Below are 19,680 nucleotides of genomic sequence, written 5' to 3' on the forward strand. Positions count from 1 at the left end.
GTCTGTATTGTATTAAAAAAATAGGAAGCCAATTATCCAATGATTGTAGAGCAGCTCAACCCAAATGGTGTTACTATAATCCAACACAATACTCGATGTAGTATATAAGGAAATACACTACTTTTTTTCTTACTTTTTTAGTCCCTTGAGAAATTGCTATTTCCAACCAAGTCAATTAAATCGCATGTCATGAAACCTACCGTTGGACACGCAAAATTTAGATGCAGTAGAAACTCTGCAGTTTCTCAACTGCACAAAATTTCTAGGAAGTTATGGAGGTCTTCTTGAGTCACCCCTGCCTCTATACCAATGGCGCCACCTAGTTCGACATCACCATCTTAGGGTCCATTGTATTACCCGTCCCCACGACCATCTTCACCATCTTGCTCCCGGACGACACGGTCAAATAATGCTATCTGCAGCTCCAGATGGGCTCGCTCGCGATGGAGGTGACCATTCTTGCCAAAATTGTGCCCATGTTCGACATTATACAATTCAATTCAAAAATGACGATTAGGATACAATTTTAGGTTGAAAACTTGAAAATAGCATAGATAAATTAGATTGGTTTCGAAATAGTATAGCCTTATTAGTATCATGCATACACCTTAAAGAAACCGGTGGTCAAACTTATATTTTGAAAACCATGCTAGTGTCCAAAATGTCTTTACCACCTCTCATCATCCACATCTACTAACATCGTGAACTACTTCCACGTTGCCTTATACCTCATCTCCATCATCTGCAGCTTATTCATTGACTGAAAGATCGATCGACATCTCACCATCGTCATCTTCAACGCCATGGCAACTTACTGCGGTATGCTGGCTTCATATTGGCGTTCATTGCATCAATAGTCACCATCTTCGTCTTCTTAGCGTGCCATGGGGGAGCTTGGTCATGACATATGAGGTGAAGAATATCTTCAAGCTGCCCATATGTAGAAGTTAATGCTTGACGCGTATTTTACAACACGTTAGGGCCTTGAAGGGAATGGATGCATTCAAGAGCTATTTTACAAAATTATTAGCACAAATCTTGACGGAATCAACGATCTAGATAATTCTTGTACATCCAAGTAGGTGTGGACTTGAGTTTTCACCAGCAGGAGAGTGTGAACCTACACATGGTGTACTTGGAGCTCGCCATGGTTGGTATGGTAACGACGAAGAAATCACCAATGGAGCCCCATTGACCCACGAGCTGAACACAGGGCTACCCCCCTCCTCCCGCTCGACCTCAATAGTGCACATTACACAAGCACGGATGCATGACCCCTACAAAAGCACACGCATATCGCGCGTTAGTGTAGATGGACCACAAATACCCAGCCGCGATGCACTGAAGGGCTCCCTTTCTAAGAAGCTTAGTAGTTGTAAAGATGTGCAACACGTACCATGCATCGTGTACGGTCTGATGCCCACAAATTTTGTCCATGCTAGGGCCTTATAGCCCGCCCCCTAGGACATAGGTATTTGCAAACTAAATACAAAAAGGTGTCTCTCACATCCATTTCGTAATCAAGATGACATCGCCTTCATCGGATCTCTCTTTCTGCACCTTTTCTGCAATTTGCATGATGCATGATTGCTTGTGATACTAGCCAGTGATCGACCCCATAAACTGCACACGGCGTTATTGTTTGCATGGGATGCATGCATGTTCCAAGCCTAGAAGCATTCGTTTTCCTAGGATCTAGGCTTTGCTTTGCGGCTCCTAGTTGGGTCTACGCTGGACAGTGCCATGCAGGTAATTTGAAAGTTTTCCATCAATAAATAAATAAATAAATAAATAAATAGAAGTTCCCTTTTTTTAAGGACCCAAATATATTATAGAGGTTCATGAAAGTATAAAGCACTCTAAACATAATAAAAAAAATATGCCGAGGACATTGGACTACCGAACAACCACTACCGCAGTCAGAACAAGCCGTCAATGCACCGTTGTCGCCGACCCCTATCAGAGTTGGTCCGACCTTGTCGATGACAGCCGGGAACTCTTCATGTACGTGCCCCTAAGGACCAATGATGCAATCTTCGACATCCTTGAGTCGATCCGCAGTCGTCGCATATGCATGGCGAGAAACTTTAACCTCGCCGCCCCAAGGAGACAACATGAATTTACGCCGATGCTTCATTGACTACGTCTCAACGGACGAACTCGAGAAGGATTGTAGTCCAAAAGTCCAGCTCAAAGATGAAGCACCACTATCTGTCCGAGCGTCATCCCCTGCAAGTACCCCCCCCCCCCCCCCCCCCCCCCCCCCCACACACACACACATAATTAAACTACTAGCGGAGCCGAGGCACCGGGATCCCCGTCCCTGCCATCGGCCACCTGAGTGGTAAGCAGCGGGGAGGTGGATCCATTGGCTCGCTGACGAAGCCAAGAGGGGACCTAGGTGGCACAGTCACATGTGGGAAAGAGTCGAGTCTCACGAAGTTTCCCTTTGCATCCTTCTCGGCCTCACATTGCATGGAACCCTTGGTACATGATTCACAGTTTCGCGCCATAACTCTCTCTATCATGAATAAGATGATGCACTGTTATGAGAAAGGCCTATAATCTTGCTATCGATTAACGCCACAAGTTGATGGGTTAAACAGCCCGGGTTCAAGGCAACTACCTATTTAAATTGAATATAACTCCTCCTATGCTCAACTCATTTTAAGATGATGCACTGCTCTGCATTTAAGAGTGCATATCCATCAGACTATCACCAATCGCTGCACCTTTTTGTAACCTAGTTGCAGGGAAAAGCGATTCAAGTTGCACTTCCCTTTTAACTTTAGCAGTTAAACGGTTCACACTTTGAGCAGAAAACTTCTAATCATCACCGGTCGCTCTCTCGATCCGCCTATAAATAGGAGATTTGATCATCACGCGGCATCATATTCCCTAGCTTCGACGTACTAAATTACATCACGAGCGGCAGAACTTGGGACTCGAGGTGCAGCTCGACATGGCGACTATCCAAAGCAAATCGACAGCACCACAATCTGTTACTGCAAGCAGGCTTCCTCCCAAGGTAATTGCACATCAAATTCTCTTTCCAAATGAAGCATTATCAATTAAGCAAGTACGTGTATATGTATGTCGACTCATTTCTCATCTGTGGTTGATCAGAAGGAGGAGCAAGAACTCCGGCGAGCCTACTCTGAAATGGCGAGCAACATGGAGAAGCTCGTCGTCGCAAGCAGCAGCAGCAGCAACCCATGCCCCGACGACGGCGCCGACGTCTCGGAGGTGGAGACGGTGCGCTGCGCGTGCTGCGCCGTGGCCGAGGAATGCACGGCGGCGTACGTGGGCGGGGTCCGCGCGGCCTTCTGCGGCGACTGGCTGTGCGGGCTGTGCGGGGAGGCCGTGAAGGAGCGGATGGTGCGGGACCCGTCCGGCGGCGTGGAGGCGGCGCTGGGGTCCCACGAGGCCGAGTGCCGGGACTTCAACGCCACGAGGCTGAACCCGACGCTGTCGCTCGCCGGGTCCATGCGGGGCATCGCGCGCAAGAGCTTCGACCGGAGAAAGACGACGACGTCGACGTCGTGCCAGGACCGCCACCTCCGCACGGCAGCGTCCAGGGCGGTGGCGCTCGCGAGGTCAGTCAGCTGCGACCCGCGGTTCCTGGCGGACGTGATTAACGGGCCGTCCGGGGAGCAGTCCCGATGAGGCCACGGCCCACAACCTCACCTGGCCAGCCGGGTTTAATGATTTGTACTCGTATTTGCTAAAAAAAGACATCCATCTATTCATAAATAGCAGGAGTGTCGAGTAAGTAATAAGCTTACTAAAAGAGGACATCGATTATGTAGTACTATGTGCCATCGATGTGAACGTAGCCTACGCCATACACTTCCTGTAGACAGTTTCATAGATCTTTCATGCATACAAACATATTGTGTGTATGCACGTGATGTATTCCTTTGATGCACGTGGGCAATATAGAACGTTATGTGTGTAATTATTCTAAGAAAATAAATGCTACAACATGTTTCTCAACTTGGTCGTGAAATTATTTGTTATTTTCTCCAATTAATTGACATTCTTAAATCGATCTCTAGGGAACAAGGTAATAAACAATAAACAATACTCCATCTGGTCCTTTTTACTCCGCATATAAGATTTGTCTGAAGTCAAACTTCGTAAAGTTTGACCATATTCATATGAAAACATATCAACATCCACAATACTAAAATTATACAATATGAAAATTCAATTCATGATGCAACTAATGATATTGATTTCGTATTATGGATGTTGATACTTTTTTCTATAAAGTTGGTCAAACTTTACGAAGTTTAACTTTATAAAAAACATATATGCAGAATAAAAAGGAGAGAAGGGAGTCTTATAGTATCACTAATGTTGAATAAACCATCACATACAACACATCTTTGGTGCTTCTAAAGAGCCCCCGAGATAAAAAATTGTCTTACATTGTTAATAGAGAACTACCTCGCAATAAAAAAAATAGAGAACCACACAAATGGGTCTCAGTGGATCAATTGTCTTTAATATGAAAATATTTGTGGTGCTTTTATATTTATTGGCAGACTTCTTATGTGAACCGTCTAAGATAGGTAATTATCAGCGGCAAGCTACAAATTATAGATTTTTAGTCTATCGTACAAATTATAGGTTTTTCTTTTGAGAAGATACAAATTATAGGTGTTTCGGCCCGCTAGTGATACCAATACATGGCGAGCTCTTTTTCAAGCCTGCCAAATATATCTGGCGGGCCATGTCTAAAAGTCCAAAGCAATCCCATCTCTAAATATACACCCATCTCTCATATCTTCAAGAGTTGTAGCTTTGTCTTTGAAGGTCGAGCATCAAATCATGAAGCTCATAACATTGCCAATTTTTCACACTCGCTTGATCCGGGTCGTCATTTGTGGCTTATTTCACCTCATGACCCTATTTGTATACCTCTAAATATTCCTCTGGATCAATAAAAATTTGGCAAACTCCTAACAAAATATCCATCTCTCATCCCTAAAAAAAATGTCCATCTCTCTCTCCATGGACTCCCCTAAAAAACTCTCTCCGGGGACAGCTATGTATGGCTTCAAGCGGTACGTGTGCCTCGCATCGCTCACGTCCCCACGTTGATCACTTAACTCGCTGTGGTAGGGTGGGCCAACCCATCAGCTCTGATCGCTACATTCTGTACCATAGCGCAACATGGATATGTGGTTTTTCATTTTATTTTTTCCCACCGCATAAATAAACCTCAAAAAATTTCGTGAATACAACAATAACTGCACGAATTTGAGATTTTGTTTTGCGAATGCGAAAAAAAATCATGAACTACACAAATCTTCATGAACTAGAAAAAATGTTCACGAATTCCAAAAATGTTCACACTTTTTTAATGAATAAAAAACGATCATGGATTTGAAAATGTTCAAAAATTAATATATTATTTGTGAATTTAAAAAATCTTCACAATTTCAGAAGATGTGCACGAATTTAGAAAAATGTTCACAAATTGAAAAATAATCATGTATTGAAAAAATGTTCATGAATAATAAAATTTTATGCGAAATAAAAAATATCCATGAATTCAGGAATATTCATGAATTAAAAAATATGTTCATGAATTCAAGAACAAATTTTTTTGAAATCCCGAACAAATTTTCAAATTCCATGCTTGTTTGATTTTTTTAATTTATGAGCATTTGATTGAAATTTGAACAAATTTTAAAATTATGAACATTTTCAAAATTGCATTTTTAAAAAAAATTCAAGCATATTTTTGAAAAATCACAAACAAAATTTGATAACATGATTTTTTTGTCGAAATTTGATATAAATTTGTGAAGATTTTGAACATTATTTTAATTAATGAAAAAGTGAACATAGAAAAAGAAAAGAAAAAAGTGAAAAAATAACCAAAAAGAAAACCAGTAAAACAAGAAGTAGGAAAAATAAAAGGGTTCAGGAATCTTCTTCTAGAAGGTTCCTGAAGCCGGTGCCTTAGGTTCGCTTTGATTTTCTTCAAAACCGTTGAATGGGCCGGCCGAGGAGATGGCCATAGTTCGCGATCGCCATCTTAAAACTCGTAGTGAGCGATCTATATCATTGAGGTAGTCGCCACCTTATCTTCTATCCTCTAGGGGTGTGTTTGGCTTGTGCCAATGTTGGGCTTGCCAAATAATTGGCGAACGATTTCGCCACCCACACTTCTTCAAAAAGTTGGCACAAATTGAACTATAGTGGTACAAAAGGCTTGGCACGACCAAAATAATGAGTGTCCATCCAAATGAGTACCCAAGGTTGGGTTGACACCAACTTTTTGGCTTGACATCTCAAGGCATCAATCGGAACAACCCTTAGGTAACGATCCTGACCAGGTCACCGTCGTCTATACACAAATCGGTTGCCACTGCCAATCGCCACCTCGTTCTGGCCTTGGTCTCAGGCACGGTGACATCATAGATGTTAGTGCTGCCCTTCGTGATTTATAACTCGAGTATCCACAACCATTCTGCACCTCTCCATACAACTTTGCTTTCCTTGTGTTGTTGACATGGCAAGACACTTTATTAAATGCTATGTTAATATGTGGTTTACACCCTTGGTATCCCTTCTTTGAGACACCAGTCAATCCAAGTTCTTCTTTATCCACATCTCTGTTGGTCTCTTGCCTTTGGCCGCTGATATAACATTATGAGGCAGAGGGAACCCCGTAAAAATGTTTAGTGTGCACTTTAGGTACCTTCTACGTTAGGTTTGTGTGTCTTTGGCGGTGGTGAAGCCAATAAAGTGAAGGCTATATTAATTGTACGGGGTATAGGTCTACTGACCATAGTGGCAACAACACAATACAGTGCTTTTTAATTTTCTGTCACTATGGTAGATTACTTGCAAGATTGAACCCAACTATCACACACAAGTCCCTCTTGGAGATCATCTATCAAACTTGGCCAAAGAAAGACAAATATATTGGAGATCATACATGAATAAAAATTATGCAGCAAAGAAACCAAATTGATATAAAAAAATTGACGGATATATCTGATCATAAACCGATAATTCATGACATTGCAACAAAAACAACACAAGAATGTATCAAATCGATCACAATAATGTAGAGCAGCTCATGTGATCTTTGTATTGAGAAGTGATGGAGAGAAAACCATCCTGCCACTGCTACGGACTCATAGCCCAAAGGAAACTACTCATGGACGATGATGGCCATCAAGTTGGTGGATATGGCCACAGTGATGATTCCCCTCTGGCGGAATACTAGAAAAGCTCTAGATTGGATCACCACATAATGAGAGGTGCGCTGACAAAAACAAAATAACTCCTTGATTGATAGGGTTTTTGGAGCGAACGGCAAAATATATAAGCGCCCAAAGGCGGTGCTACCTCTTGAGCACTGCGTTGGTTTTCCCTTGAAGAGGAAAGGGTGATGCAGCAAAGTAGGTAAGTATTTCCCTCAGTTTTTGAGAACCAAGGTATCAATCCAGTAGGAGGCTACGCGCGAGTCCCTCGCACCTACACAAAACAAATAAATCCTCGCAACCAACGCGATAAGGGGTTGTCAATCCCTACACGGTCACTTACGAGAGTGAGATCTGATAGATATGATAAGATAATATTTTTGTTATTTTTATGATAAAGATGCAAAGTAAAATAAAAGGCAATGAAAATAACTAAGTGGTGGAAGATTAATATGATGAAGATAGACCCGGGGGCCATAGGTTTCACTAGTGGCATCTCTCAAGAGCATAGGTATTTTACGGTAGGTGAACAAATTACTGTTGAGCAATTGCCATAATTGAGCATAGTTATGAGAATATCTAGGTATGATCATGTATATAGGCATCACGTCCGAGACAAGTAGACCGACTCCTGCCTGCATCTACTACTATTACTCCACACATCGACCGCTATCCAGCATGCATCTAGAGTATTAAGTTCATAAGAACAGAGTAACGCCTTAAGCAAGATGCCATGATGTAGAGGGATAAATTCATGCAATATGATAAAAACCCCATCTTATTATCCTCGATGGCAACAATACAATACGTGTCTTGCTGCCCCTACTGTCACTGGGAAAGGACACCGCAAGATTGAACCCAAAGCTAAGCACTTCTCCCATTGCAAGAAAGATCAATCTAGTAGGCCAAACCAAACTGATAATTCGAAGAGACTTGCAAAGATAACCAATCATACATAAAAGAATTCAGAGAAGATTCAAATAATGTTCATAGATAAACTTGATCATAAACCCACAATTCATCGGTCTCAACAAACACACCACAAAAGAAGATTACATCGAATAGATCTCCACAAGAGAGGGGGATAACTTTGTATTGAGATCCAAAAAGAGAGAAGAAGCCATCTAGCTAATAACTATGGACCCGAAGGTCTGAGGTAAACTACTCACACTTCATCGGAGAGGCTATGGTGTTGACGTAGAAGCCCTCTGTGATCGATGCCCCCTCCGGCGGAGCTCCGGAACAGGCCCCAAGATGGGATCTCGTGGAGAAAGTTACGGCGGTGGAATTAGGGTTTTGGCTCCGTATCTGATCATTTAAGGGTACGTAGGTATATATAGGAGGAAGAAGTACATCGGTGGAGCAATAGGGGGCCACGAGGGTGGAGGCGCGCCTGGGGGGGGGGGGGGGTAGGTGCGCCCCTACCTCGTGGCTTCCCTGTTGGTTGCTTGACGTAGGGTCCAAGTCTCCTGGGTCTTGTTCGTTCCAAAAATCACGTTCCCGAAGGTTTCATTCCGTTTGGACTCCGTTTGATATTCCTTTTCTTCAAAACCCTAAAATAGGCAAAAACCAACAATTCTGGGCTAGGCCTCTGGTTAGTAGGTTATGAAGGAAATATGCCCTAGAGGCAATAATAAAGTTATTATTTATTTCCTTATATCATGATAAATGTTTATTGTTGTTCATGCTAGAATTGTATTAACCAGAAACATAATACATGTGTGAATACATAGACAAACAAAATGTCACTAGTATGCCTCTACTTGACTAGCTCGTTAATCAAAGATGGTTATGTTTCCTAACCATGAACAAAGAGTTGTTATTTGATTAACGGGATCACATCATTAAGTGAATGATCTGATTGACATGACCCATTCCATTAGCTTAGCACCCGATCGTTTAGTATGTTGCTATTGCTTTCTTCATGACTTATACATGTTCCTATGACTATGAGATTATGCAACTCCCGTTTGCCGGAGGAACACTTTGTGTGCTACCAAACATCACAACGTAACTGAGTGATTATAAAGGAGCTCTACAGGTGTCTCCAAAGGTAAATGTTGGGTTGGCGTATTTCGAGATTAGGATTTGTCACTCCGATTGTCGGAGAGGTATCTCTGGGCCCTCTCGGTAATGCACATCACTTAAGCCTTGCAAGCATTGCAACTAATGAGTTAGTTGCGGGATGATGTATTACAGAACGAGTAAAGAGACTTGCCGGTAACAAGATTGAACTAGGTATTGGAATACCGACGATCGAATCTCGGGCAAGTAACATACCGATGACAAAGGGAACAACGTATGTTGTTATGCGGTCTGACCGATAAAGATCTTCGTAGAATATGTAGGAGCCAATATGAGCATCCAGGTTCCGCTATTGGTTATTGACCAGAGACGTGTCTCGGTCATGTCTACATTGTTCTCGAACCCGTAGGGTCCACACGCTTAAGGTTACGATGACAGTTATATTATGAGTTTATGCATTTTTGATGTACCGAAGTTTGTTCGGAGTCCCGGATGTGATCACGGACATGACGAGGAGTCTCGAAATGGTCGAGACATAAAGATTTATATATTGGAAGCCTATGTTTGGATATCAGAAGTGTTCCGGGTGAAATCGGGATTTTACCGGAGTACCGGGAGGTTACCGGAACCCCCCGGGAGCTATATGGGCCATAGTGGGGCCTTAGTGGAAAAGAGAAGAGGCAGCCCAACATGGGCCGCGCGCCCCTCCCCTCCCTTGGTCCGAATAGGACAAGGAGAGGGGGCCGGCCCCTCTCTCTCTTTTCCCCCCTCCGCGAATCCTATTCCAACTAGGGTTGGGGGGGGGGGGGAATCCTACTCCCAGAGGGAGTAGGACTCTCCTGGCGCGCCTCTCCTAGGCCGGCCACACCCCCCCTTTAGTCCCTTTATATACGGAGGCAGGGGCACCCCAGAAAGACACAAGTTGATCCACGTGATCATATTCTTAGCCGTGTGCGGTGCCCCCTTCCACCATAGTCCTCGATAATATTGTAGCGGTGCTTAGGCGAAGCCCTGCAGCAGTAGTACATCAAGATCGTCACCACGCCGTCGTGCTGATGGAACTCTTCCCCGACACTTTGCTAGATCAGAGTCCGGGGATCGTCATCGAGCTGAACGTGTGCTAAAACTCGGAGGTGCCGTAGTTTCGGTGCTTGATCGGTCGGGCCGTGAAGACGTACGACTACATCAACCAAACGCTTCCGTTGTCAATCTACCAAGGGTACGTAAATCACACTCTCCCCTCGTTGCTATGCATCACCATGATCTTGCGTGTGCGTAGGAATTTTTTTGAAATTACTACGTTCCCCAACAGTGGCATCCGAGCCTAGGTTTTATATGTTGATGTTACATGCACGAGTAGAACACAAGTGAGTTGTGGGCGATATAAGTCATACTGCTTACCAGCATGTCATACTTTGGTTCGGCGGTATTGTTGGACGAAGCGGCCCGGACCGACATTACGCGTACGCTTACGCGAGACCGGTTCTCCCGACGTGCTTTGCACATAGGTGGCTTGCGGGTGACAGTTTCTCCAACTTTAGTTGAATCGAGTGTGGCTACGCCCGGTCCTTGCGAAGGTTAAAACAACACCAACTTGACAAACTATCGTTGTGGTTTTGATGCGTAGGTAAGATTGGTTCTTGCTTAAGCCCGTAGCAGCCACGTAAAACTTGCAAAAACAAAGTAGAGGACGTCTAACTTGTTTTTGCAGGGCATGTTGTGATGTGATATGGTCAAGACATGATGCTGAATTTTATTGTATGAGATGATCATGTTTTGTAACCGAGTTATCGGTAACTGGCAGGAGCCATATGGTTGTCGCTTTATTGTATGCAATGCAATCGCGATGTAATGCTTTACTTTATCACTAAGCGGTAGCGATAGTCGTGGAAGCACAAGCTTGGCGAGACGACAACGATGCTACGATGGAGATCAAGGTGTCGCGCCGGTGACGATGGTGATCACGACGGTGCTTCGGAGATGGAGATCACAAGCACAAGATGATGATGGCCATATCATATCACTTATATTGATTGCATGTGATGTTTATCTTTTATGCATCTTATCTTGCTTTGATTGACGGTAGCGTTATAAGATGATCTCTCACTAATTATCAAGAAGTGTTCTCCCTGAGTATGCACCGTTGCGAAAGTTCTTCGTGCTGAGACACCACGTGATGATCGGGTGTTATAGGCTCTACGTTCAAATACAACGGGTGCAAAACAGTTGCACACGCGGAATACTCAGGTTATACTTGACGAGCCAAAGCATATACAGATATGGCCTCGGAACACGGAGACCGAAAGGTCGAGCATGAATCATATAGTAGATATGATCAATATAGTGATGTTCACCAATGAAACTACTCCATCTCACATGATGATCGGACATGGTTTAGTTGATTTGGATCACGTAATCACTTAGAGGATTAGAGGGATGTCTATCTAAGTGGGTGTTCTTTAAGTAAATTAACTGAACTTAAATTTATCATGAAACTTAGTACCTGATAAGTATCTTGCTTGTTTATGCTTGTTTGTAGATAGATGGCTCGTGCTGTTGTTCCGTTGAATTTTAATGCGTTCCTTGAGAAAGCAAAGTTGAAAGATGATGGTAGCAATTACACGGACTGGGTCCGTAACTTGAGGATTATCCTGATTGCTGCACAGAAGAATTACGTCCTGGAAGCACCGCTGGGTGCCAGGCCTGCTGCTGGAGCAACGCCGGATGTTATGAACGTCTGGCAGAGCAAAGCTGATGACTACTCAATAGTTCAGTGTGCCATGCTTTACGGCTTAGAATCGGGATTTCAACGACGTTTTGAACGTCATGGAGCATATGAGATGTTCCAGGAGTTGAAGTTAATATTTCAAGTAAATGCCCGGATTGAGATATATGAAGTCTCCAATAAGTTCTATAGCTGTAAGATGGAGGAGAACAGTTCTGTTAGTGAGCATATACTCAAAATGTCTGGGTATAATAATCACTTGATTCAATTGGGAGTTAATCTTCCAGATGATTGCGTCATTGACAGAATTCTCCAATCACTGCCACCAAGCTACAAGAGCTTCATGATGAACTATAATATGCAAGGGATGAATAAGACTATTCCCGAGCTCTTCGCGATGCTGAAAGCTGCGGAGGTAGAAATCAAGAAGGAGCATCAAGTGTTGATGGTCAACAAGACCACTAGTTTCAAGAAAAAGCACAAAGGGAAGAAGAAGGGAAACTTCAAAAAGAACAGCAAGCAAGTTGCTACTCAAGAGAAGAAACCCAAACCTGGACCTAAGCCTGAAACTGAGTGCTTCTACTGCAAGCAGACTGGTCACTGGAAGCGGAACTGCCCCAAGTATTTGGCGGATAAGAAGGATGGCAAGGTGAACAAAGGTATATGTGATATACATGTTATTGATGTGTACCTTACTAATGCTCGCAGTAGCACCTGGGTATTTGATACTAGTTCTGTTGCTAATATTTGCAACTCGAAACAGGGACTACGGATTAAGCGAAGATTGGCTAAGGACGAGGTGACGATGCGCGTGGGAAACGGTTCCAAAGTCGATGTGATCGCAGTCAGCACGCTACCTCTACATCTACCTTCGGGATTAATATTAGACCTAAATAATTGTTATTTGGTGCCAGCGTTAAGCATGAACATTATATCTGGATCTTGTTTGATGCGAGACGGTTATTCATTTAAATCCGAGAATAATGGTTGTTCTATTTATATGAGTAATATCTTTTATGGTCATGCACCCTTAAAGAGTGGTCTATTTTTATTAAATCTCGATAGTAGTAACACACATATTCATAGTGTTGAAGCCAAAAGATGCAGAGTTGATAATGATAGTGCAACTTATTTGTGGCACTGCCGTTTAGGTCATATCAGTGTAAAGCGCATGAAGAAACTCCATACTGATGGACTTTTGGAACCACTTGATTATGAATCACTTGGTACTTGCGAACCGTGCCTCATGGGCAAGATGACTAAAACACCGTTCTCGGTACTATGGAGAGAGCAACAGATTTGTTGGAAATCATACATACAGATGTATGTGGCCCGATGAATATTGAGGCTCATGGCAGATATCGTTATTTTCTCACCTTCACAGATGACTTAAGCAGATATGGGTATATCTACTTAATGAAACATAAGTCTGAAACGTTTGAAAAGTTCAAAGAATTTCAGAGTGAAGTTGAAAATCATCGTAACAAGAAAATAAAATTTCTACGATCTGATCGTGGAGGAGAATATTTGAGTTACGAGTTTGGTGCACATTTGAAACAATGCGGAATAGTTTCGCAACTCACGCCACCCGGAACACCACAGCGTAATGGTGTGTCCAAACATCGTAATCGTACTTTACTAGATATGGTGCGATCTATGATGTCTCTTACTGATTTACCGCTATCGTTTTGGGGATACGCTCTAGAGACAGCCGCATTCACGTTAAATAGGGCACCATCAAAATCCGTTGAGACGACGCCTTATGAACTGTGGTTTGGCAAGAAACCAAAGTTGTCGTTTCTGAAAGTTTGGGGCTGCAATGCTTATGTGAAAAAGGTTCAACCTGATAAGCTCGAACCCAAATCAGAGAAATGTGTCTTCATAGGATATCCAAAGGAGACTATTGGATACACCTTCTATCACAGATCCGAAGGCAAGACTTTTGTTGCTAAATTCGGAAACTTTCTGGAGAAGGAGTTTCTCTCGAAAGAAGTGAGTGGGAGGAAAGTAGAACTTGACGAGGTAACTGTACCCGCTCCCTTATTGGAAAGTAGTACATCACAGAAAACTGTTTCTGTGACACCTACCCCAGTTAGTGAGGAAGCTAATGATGATGATCATGAAACTTTAGAACAAGATACTACTGAACCTCATAGATCAACCAGAGTAAGATCCGCGCCAGAGTGGTACGGTAATCCTGTTCTGGAAGTCATGCTACTAGATCATGATGAACCTACGAACTATGAAGAAGCGATGGTGAACCCAGATTCCACAAAGTGGCTTGAAGCCATGAAATCTGAGATGGGATCCATGTATGAGAACAAAGTATGGACTTTGGTTGACTTGCCCGATGATCGGCAAGCAATTGAGAATAAATGGATCTTCAAGAAGAAGACTGACGCTGACGGTAATATTACTGTCTACAAAGCTCGACTTGTCGCAAAAGGGTTTCGGCAAGTTCAAGGGATTGACTACGATGAGACCTTCTCACCCGTAGCGATGCTTAAGTCTGTCCAAATCATGTTAGCAATTGCCGCATTTTATGATTATGAAATTTGGCAGATGGATGTCAAAACTGCATTCTTGAATGGATTTCTGGAAGAAGAGTTGTATATGATGCAACCAGAAGGTTTTGTCGATCCAAAGGGAGCTAACAAAGTGTGCAAGCTCCAGCGATCCATTTATGGACTGGTGCAAGCCTCTCGGAGTTGGAATAAACGCTTTGATAGTGTGATCAAAGCATTTGGTTTTATATAGACTTTTGGAGAAGCCTGTATTTACAAGAAAGTGAGTGGGAGCTCTATAGCATTTCTGATATTATATGTAGATGACATATTACTAATTGGAAATGATATAGAATTTCTAGATAACATAAAGGGATACTTGAATAAGAGTTTTTCAATGAAAGACCTCGGTGAAGCTGCTTATATATTAGGCATTAAGATCTATAGAGATAGATCAAGACGCTTAATTGGAATTTCACAAAGCACATACCTTGACAAAGTTTTGAAGAAGTTCAAAATGGATCAAGTAAAGAAAGGGTTCTTTCCTGTGTTACAAGGTGTGAAGTTGAGTAAGACTCAATGCTCGACCACTGCAGAAGATAGAGAGAATATGAAAGATGTTCCTTATGCTTCAGCCATAGGCTCTATCATGTATGCAATGCTGTGTACCAGACCTGATGTGTGCCTTGATATAAGTCTAGCAGGGAGGTACCAAAATAATCCAGGAGTGGATCACTGGACAGCGGTCAAGAACATCCTGAAATACCTGAAAAGGACTAAGGATATGTTTCTCATATATGGAGGTGACAAAGAGCTCATTGTAAAAGGTTACGTTGATGCAAGCTTTGACACTGATCCGGACGATTCTAAATCGCAAACCGGATACGTGTTTACATTAAACGGTGGAGCTGTCAGTTGGTGCAGTTCTAAACAAAGCGTTGTAGCGGGATCTACATGTGAAGCGGAGTACATAGCTGCTTCGGAAGCAGTAAATGAAGGAGTTTGGATGAAGGAGTTCATATCCGATCTAGGTGTCATACCTAGTGCATCGGGTCCAATGAAAATCTTTTGTGACAATACTGGTGCAATTGCCTTGGCAAAGGAATCCAGATTTCACAAGAGAACCAAGCACATCAAGAGACGCTTCAATTCCATCCGGGATCTAGTCCAGGTGGGAGACATAGAGATTTGCAAGATACATACGGATCTGAATGTTGCAGACCCGTTGACTAAGCCTCTTCCACGAGCAAAACATGATCAGCACCAAAGCTCCATGGGTGTTAGAATCATTACTGTGTAATCTAGATTATTGACTCTAGTGCAAGTGGGAGACTGAAGGAAATATGCCCTAGAGGCAATAATAAAGTTATTATTTATTTCCTTATATCATGATAAATGTTTATTGTTGTTCATGCTAGAATTGTATTAACCGGAAACATAATACATGTGTGAATACATAGACAAACAAAGTGTCACTAGTATGCCTCTACTTGACTAGCTCGTTAATCAAAGATGGTTATGTTTCCTAACCATGAACAAAGAGTTGTTATTTGATTAACGGGATCACATCATTAAGTGAATGATCTGATTGACATGACCCATTCCATTAGCTTAGCACCCGATCGTTTAGTATGTTGCTATTGCTTTCTTCATGACTTATACATGTTCCTATGACTATGAGATTATGCAACTCCCGTTTGCCGGAGGAACACTTTGTGTGCTACCAAACGTCACAACGTAACTGAGTGATTATAAAGGAGCTCTACAGGTGTCTCCAAAGGTAAATGTTGGGTTGGCGTATTTCGAGATTAGGATTTGTCACTCCGATTGTCGGAGAGGTATCTCTGGGCCCTCTCGGTAATGCACATCACTTAAGCCTTGCAAGCATTGCAACTAATGAGTTAGTTGCGGGATGATGTATTACAAAACGAGTAAAGAGACTTGCCGGTAACGATATTGAACTAGGTATTGGAATACCGACGATCGAATCTCGGGCAAGTAACATACCGATGACAAAGGGAACAACGTATGTTGTTATGCGGTCTGACCGATAAAGATCTTCGTAGAATATGTAGGAGCCAATATGAGCATCCAGGTTCTGCTATTGGTTATTGACCGGAGACGTGTCTCGGTCATGTCTACATTGTTCTCGAACCCGTAGGGTCCGCACGCTTAAGGTTATGATGACAGTTATATTATGAGTTTATGCATTTTTGATGTACCGAAGTTTGTTCGGAGTCCCGGATGTGATCACGGACATGACGAGGAGTCTCGAAATGGTCGAGACATAAAGATTTATATATTGGAAGCCTATGTTTGGATATCGGAAGTGTTCCGGGTGAAATCGGGATTTTACCGGAGTACCGGGAGGTTACCGGAACCCCCCGGGAGCTATATGGGCCATAGTGGGCCTTAGTGGAAAAGAGAAGAGGCAGCCCAACATGGGCCGCGCGCCCCTCCCCTCCCTTGGTCCGAATAGGACAAGGAGAGGGGGCCGGCCCCTCTCTCTCTTTTCCCCCCTCCGCGAATCCTATTCCAACTAGGATTGGGGGGGGGGGAATCCTACTCCCAGAGGGAGTAGGACTCTCCTGGCGCGCCTCTCCTAGGCCGGCCGCACCCCCCCTTTAGTCCTTTATATATGGAGGCAGGGGCACCCCAGAAAGACACAAGTTGATCCATGTGATCATATTCTTAGCCGTGTGCGGTGCCGCCTTCCACCATAGTCCTCGATAATATTGTAGCGGTGCTTAGGCGAAGCCCTGCAGCAGTAGTACATCAAGATCGTCACCACGCCGTCGTGCTGATGGAACTCTTCCCCGACACTTTGCTAGATCAGAGTCCGGGGATCGTCATCGAGCTGAACGTGTGCTAAAACTCGGAGGTGCCGTAGTTTCGGTGCTTGATCGGTCGGGCCGTGAAGACGTACGACTACATCAACCAAACGCTTCCGTTGTCAATCTACCAAGGGTACGTAGATCACACTCTCCCCTCGTTGCTATGCATCACCATGATCTTGCGTGTGCGTAGGAAATTTTTTGAAATTACTACGTTCCCCAACAGGTTAGTCCCAAAAATAATATAAAAGTGTATAATAAAGCCCAATAATGTCCAAAACAGTAGATAATATAGCATGTAGCAATCAAAAATTATAGATACGTTGGAGACGTATCAAGCATCCCCAAGCTTAATTCCTGCTCGTCCTCGAGTAGGTAAATGATAAAAACAGAATTTTTGATGTGGAATGCTACTTGGCATATTTTCAATGTAATTCTTCTTAATTGTTGTATGAATATTCAGATCCGAATGATTCAAGACAAAAGTTCAATATTTACATAGAAATAATAATACTTCAGGCATACTAACTAAGCAATTATGTCTTCTCAAAATAACATGGCCAAAGAAAGTTATCCCTACAAAATCATATAGTCTGGGTGTGCTCTATCTTCACCACACAAAGTATTTAAATCATGCACAACCCCGATGACAAGCCAAGCAATTGTTTCATACTTTTGACATTCTCAAAACTTTTTCAATCTTCACGCAATACATGAGCGCGAGCCATGGACATAGCACTTTAGGTGGAATAGAATGGTGGTTGTGGAGGAGACAAAAAGGAGAAGATAGTCTCACACCGACTAGGCGTATCAACGGGCTATGGAGATGCCCATCAATAGATATCAATGTGAGTGAGTAGGGATTGCCATGCAACGGATGCACTAGAGATATAAGTATATGAAAGCTCAAAAAGAAACTAAGTGGGTGTGCATCCAACTTGCTTGCTCACGAAGACCTAGGGCATTTTGAGGAAGCCCATCATTGGAATATGCAAGTCAAGTTCTATAATGAAAAATTCCCACTAGTATATGAAAGTGATAACATAGGAGACTCTCTATTATGAAGATCATGGTCCTACTTTGAAGCACGAGTGTGGTAAAAGGATAGTAGCATTGTCCCTTCTCTCTTTTTCTCTCATTTTTTTATTTGGGCCTGTTTTATGGCCTCTTTTTTTTGTCCGGAGTCTCATCCCGACTTGTGGGGGAATCATAGTCTCCATCATCCTTTCCTCACTGGGACAATGCTCTAATAATGATGATCATCACACTTTTATTTTCTTACAACTCAAGAATTACAACTCGATACTTAGAACAAGATATGACTCTATATGAATGCCTCCGGCGGTGTACCAGGATATGCAATGACTCATGAGTGACATGTATGAAAGAATTATGAACGATGGCTTTGCCACAAATACAATGTCAACTACATGATCATGCAAAGCAATATGACAATGATGGAGCGTGTCATAGTAAACGGAACGGTGGAAAGTTGCATGGTAATATATCTCGGAATGGCTATGGAAATGCCATGATAGGTAGGTATGGTGGTTGTTTTGAGGAAGGTATTGAAGGAAATATGCCCTAGAGGCAATACTAAAGTTATTATTTATTTCCTTATATCATGATAAATGTTTATTATTCATGCTAGAATTGTATTAACCGGAAACATAATACATGTGTGAATACATAGACAAACAGAGTGTCACTAGTATGCCTCTACTTGACTAGCTCGTTGATCAAAGATGGTTATGTTTCCTAGCCATAGTCATGAGTTACCATTTGATTAACGGGATCACATCATTAGGAGAATGATGTGATTGACTTGACCCATTCCGTTAGCATAGCACTTGATCGTTTAGTTTGTTGCTATTGCTTTCTTCATGACTTATACATGTTCCTATGACTATGTGATTATGCAACTCCCGTTTACCGAAGGAACACTTTGTGTGCCACCAAACGTCACAACGTAACTGGGTGATTATAAAGGTGCTCTACAGGTGTCTCCAAAGGTACTTGTTGGGTTGGCGTATTTCGAGATTAGGATTTGTCACTCCGATTGTCGAAGAGGTATCTCTGGGCCCTCTCGGTAATGCACATCACTTAAGCCTTGCAAGCAATGCAACTAATAAGTTAGTTGCAAGATGATGTATTACAGAACGAGTAAAGAGACTTGCCGGTAACGAGATTGAACTAGGTATTGAGATACCGACGATCGAATCTCGGGCAAGTAACATACCGATGACAAAGGGAACAAACGTATGTTGTTATGCGGTCTGACCGATAAAGATCTTCATAGAATATGTAGGAGCCAATATGAGCATCCAGGTTCCACTATTGGTTATTGACCGGAGACGTGTCTC

The 19,680-nt window shown here is 42.8% G+C and overlaps 1 protein-coding gene across 1 annotated transcript; it reads left to right on the top strand.

Annotated features, from left to right (window-relative positions):
• The first annotated feature begins 2,904 nt into the window (after positions 1-2,904).
• On the top strand, positions 2,905-3,992 carry LOC125548086. The gene is made up of 2 exons (XM_048711767.1): positions 2,905-3,028; positions 3,127-3,992. The coding sequence occupies exons 1-2, from the start codon at positions 2,963-2,965 to the stop codon at positions 3,664-3,666; spliced, it is 606 nt and encodes a 201-aa protein (XP_048567724.1). The 5' UTR covers positions 2,905-2,962; the 3' UTR covers positions 3,667-3,992.
• Positions 3,993-19,680: the final 15,688 nt, after the last annotated feature.

This window comes from Triticum urartu, chromosome 3 (genome assembly GCF_003073215.2).
Source record: "Triticum urartu cultivar G1812 chromosome 3, Tu2.1, whole genome shotgun sequence".
Lineage (NCBI taxonomy): Eukaryota > Viridiplantae > Streptophyta > Magnoliopsida > Poales > Poaceae > Triticum > Triticum urartu.

Coding starts and splice junctions, on each gene's coding strand:
- LOC125548086 (XM_048711767.1), top strand. CDS start 2,963: ATGGCGACTATCCAAAGCAAATCGACAGCACCACAATCTGTTACTGCA. Junction 3,029..3,126: donor CAAGCAGGCTTCCTCCCAAG/GTAATTGCACAT, acceptor GTGGTTGATCAG/AAGGAGGAGCAAGAACTCCG.